Source organism: Cryptomeria japonica, chromosome 8, assembly GCF_030272615.1.
Source record: "Cryptomeria japonica chromosome 8, Sugi_1.0, whole genome shotgun sequence".
In the NCBI taxonomy this organism is placed as follows: domain Eukaryota; kingdom Viridiplantae; phylum Streptophyta; class Pinopsida; order Cupressales; family Cupressaceae; genus Cryptomeria; species Cryptomeria japonica.
In genome coordinates, this window is record NC_081412.1 from 738,167,953 (window position 1) to 738,171,722 (window position 3,770).

General features: G+C 33.2%; 1 protein-coding gene across 1 annotated transcript; it reads right to left on the reverse strand.

Annotated features, from left to right (window-relative positions):
• Positions 1-1,708: 1,708 nt before the first annotated feature.
• LOC131061473 (carbon catabolite repressor protein 4 homolog 1-like) lies at positions 1,709-3,124 on the reverse strand. Its single transcript, XM_059210749.1, has 2 exons — positions 1,928-3,124; positions 1,709-1,795 (listed from the first exon to the last, which is right to left on the reverse strand). The coding sequence occupies exons 1-2, from the start codon at positions 3,122-3,124 to the stop codon at positions 1,709-1,711; spliced, it is 1,284 nt and encodes a 427-aa protein (XP_059066732.1).
• Between the last annotated feature and the right edge of the window lie 646 nt (positions 3,125-3,770).

A 3,770-nucleotide genomic window follows, 5' to 3' on the forward strand; every position in this document is an offset into this window, starting at 1 on the left:
TAACCATTAATGGTTATTGGAGACTTTGGGGATTAAGTGGTTGAAGGTTGAAAGCCTTCAATGGTTATCAAAGACTTTGAGCCATTTAGTGGTTGAAGGTTGAAAGCCTTTAATGGTTATCAAAGACTTTGAGGGTTTGAGAAGTGACTTCCCTTTTGCTTAGGAATGTGACAAAGTTTAGAGAAGGGGTTAGGTTATTTAGAAGTGATTAGAAAATTCTAGAAGGGGTTTAGGCATGCAAGTGGATTTTGTAGGAAAATGCAAGTGGGAGAAATTTTGGTATTTTCAATTAAAATAAAATCATTTATTTCAATTAAATGGTGTAATTTGCATTTGGATAAATATTCAAATAAATATTAATTTATTTAAATGAGAAAAATGAAGATAAAGCATTAAAATGCTTGAAGACTTTGAGGGAAACCATTAAAGGCTTGAAGACTTTAAGGAAAACCATTAAAGTCTTAAGAAGACTATAGAAGGAAGCCATCAAGTTTGAAGACTTTAAAGCCATCAGGTTTGAATACTTTAAGGGAAACCATTAAAGGTTTCAAGTGGGTGAGGATAAATAGGATTTTAAATAAATAATTTATTTAAAATAGTTGTGCAACTTGTTTTTGTAGGAAAATACAAGTGGGTGGAGGATAAAGGTGATTTAAATAAATGTTAATTTATTTAAAATAATTGTGCAACTTTCTTTTGTAGGAAAATACAAGTGGGTGGAGGATAAAGGTGATTTAAATAAATTATTTATTTAAAATAATTGTGCAACTTGCATTTGTAGGAAAATACAAGTGGGGGGAGGATAAAGGTGATTTAAATAAATGTTAATTTATTTAAATGTGAGAGGTGGGATTTTGGGAGATTTAAATAAATATTAATTTATTTAAATGTGAGAGAGTATTTAATTAAATAAATATGATTTATTTATTTAATTAATGGTCTGAATTTGGTTAAGTGAATTAAATCAAATAAATTGAATAATTTATTTAATTAATAGGAGAAGAGGGTTAAGATGAATTAATTAAATATTAATTTAATTAATTATTAATTGATGGTTAAATAATCAAATAAATACTAAGTATTCATTTAATTAAGTGGACAGATTTATGTGACTACAATACTCACTACAAATCTATATTGTTAATTCCATCCCCACTATAACCTATCAATATGGACCATTTATTCATTGTTTTGTATCACTACTATCATGAATTTATTTCACACAATTTAAACTAATGTCAAAGTAGAACATTAATCACTTTATAAAAGACTAGTTAGCTAAATTTGAACAAGCATTTCAATACCAACCAAATTGGAGGAGCACAAAATAATTCGCTTCCAGATGTAGATAAAGCAACTAAAGGGGATGGCAAATAAACCTTTTCAATTTAATCGTTCTCAGAAACATGGTTCGGCCATAATTTTACTTAATTCAATTTGATCAATAGATGAATGTCTACAAGAGCTAACTAAATGGCTTTGCATCAGCAAATCCATGTTATCTAACCATAACCATAATGAGGTCATGTTTGATTTAAATTTTATTTTTATGAATAAAATATCTTGATAATCAATAATAAAATAATATTGTGCATATTCTTAAAAAGACGTGTGTTATAATATCAGAATTTTAGAGTCACAATACAATATATAAACAAATACAAAACTTTGCACAATTAATGAAGTAATAAAGGGAAGGAGGAAGATCTCAATCATCAGATTTTTTCCATTCATCAACAAGATCTGAAATATCCGCAGGGTCCCATCCACTATGATGTATTTCTTTTTCTTTTCCCTTTGATTCAATTTTTAATTTTTTTATAATAAATTCAGAATCATAAGAATCCCTTTTCCTTTTCCTAATATATTCTTTATCAATAATACAAGAGAATTGTGCAAGCAGAAGCATGTGATCTGAAGGCCATACACTAGAAGGAATATATTTGTCCTCCGCCTGAGACACAGTATCCCAATCCACAACCTCCAATAATTTTTCCACCTCTAAATTGTTGTGGGTATAAAATATATAATCTAAAGTCTCCTGAAAATCAGATGCATAATGAGTAAACACGGGCTCTTTGGTTTCCGGATTCATCCAACGCTTCATCACATCATCATTTTCATCACCACAATCTGAAACTCCTTGCTCAAAATAAGCAGAATAAGCACTGGACAATTCAATAGATCTCCTCTTTAACTTGTTTGCATCAAACCTATACTTTGTACCAGCCTCAAGATGTGTGTGATTCTGATCAATTTCATTGCCCACCAGTAAACAGTGGGCTGCGCTTCTGGGAAAAGAATTGAAGTCACCACAGATCACCATGGGCATATCATCATTCCCTTTCTCCATTGAAATTTCTTCTAATTTGTGTAGCAGACAATAAGCTTGCCACATCTTCACATCTGGTAGATCTTTATTAGCCAACACATGGGTATTGGCCACACAAATCAGACTCGAATCAAAACTCAACAAAAGAATCAAAGCTATGTTATTAGCGCGGAATCGCCTAAGTGTTTTCTGTGTAGGCTTCGAATGAGACTTGGGATCATAAGACTGCGGATCATGTCCCGTTAAATAAAGTTTCTCGCCTACCAAATTGCAGAATTCCTGGTTCCCATACACCACTTCAATTTCCTCCATGCAAGAAAATCTTTCACGTAGAAAAAAGGTGGCGCAGCCTTCTTTAGGGTTCCCTGAAGGTTTTACCAAATAACGCCCATCATATCCGTGATTTCTGAACTGGTTTAAGAAGTATTTTTTGTAGTGCTCTTCCTCCACTTCCTGCAGACAAATTATATCGGCATTGTATGCAATGATTTCAGAGACCAACTTGTGTTTTCGGTTATTCCATTCCAGTGCAGCCGCTGGGCAGGCTTTGTGTTTCCTGTCCGATTCGTTCCACTTGTCTGCCAGAATGTTGTATGTCAAAACTGTGAATTTTGGTCCTTTGATAGTTTGTTCTGTTTTGAGGCTCACAAGCCTGCGCTGTGGAGGAGGATTTGCAGATGCTGGCTCTGTGTAATTTTCACATTTTCTGCTCTCCAATTCTTGGCTTTCGCTGCTCGATTCTTGGCTCTCGCTGCTGGATTCACTTGCTTCTTTGGCTCTGGTTTCTTGCATGGCGGCTTATTCGATAGATTGTAGTACCAGTGGTTTTTCTTTCTGTTTTTGTTTTCAGTGTTGAGCATGTTTTTGGTATTCTTTGCCTTTCATATGTTTGTGTACATTCACCATCCTTCATATTAACAGTCACGTCATTCCACTAGTATATCATTCATAATGATTTATTGAAAATTAAAAATTTGAAAAATTTAAAAGAATTGTTTTTACATATGAGGAAAGATTATAATAATTGAGTTGGATGGCCAATCTTAAATCACACACACTAAGCAACATATTAAGTCTGGGATATTCCATCTTTTGAGAACATCAAAGTCCTCTTTACTAGTACAACTATGCACTCCCTTGGCCGTTACATTCTCAACACAGTTATTTTTTATCTTGACCCATACCACTTCAGAGGTGTTACTATCATTCTGAAATATTCTATTATTTCTCTCTTTCCATATCCCCCAGAGGATATGGGCAAAAGAGAACTTCCAAAGATTTCTTATGGTGATGTTATTGGTGGAATAATGTCAACTTTTGAAACAATCATGCATCTCCTCCTGGAAAATCCAATTTAGCTCCCACATTTGAAAAAACATCCCCCAAATATGACTGGTATAAGGATAGTGTAAAAAGATGTGGTTCACAGATTCCTCAT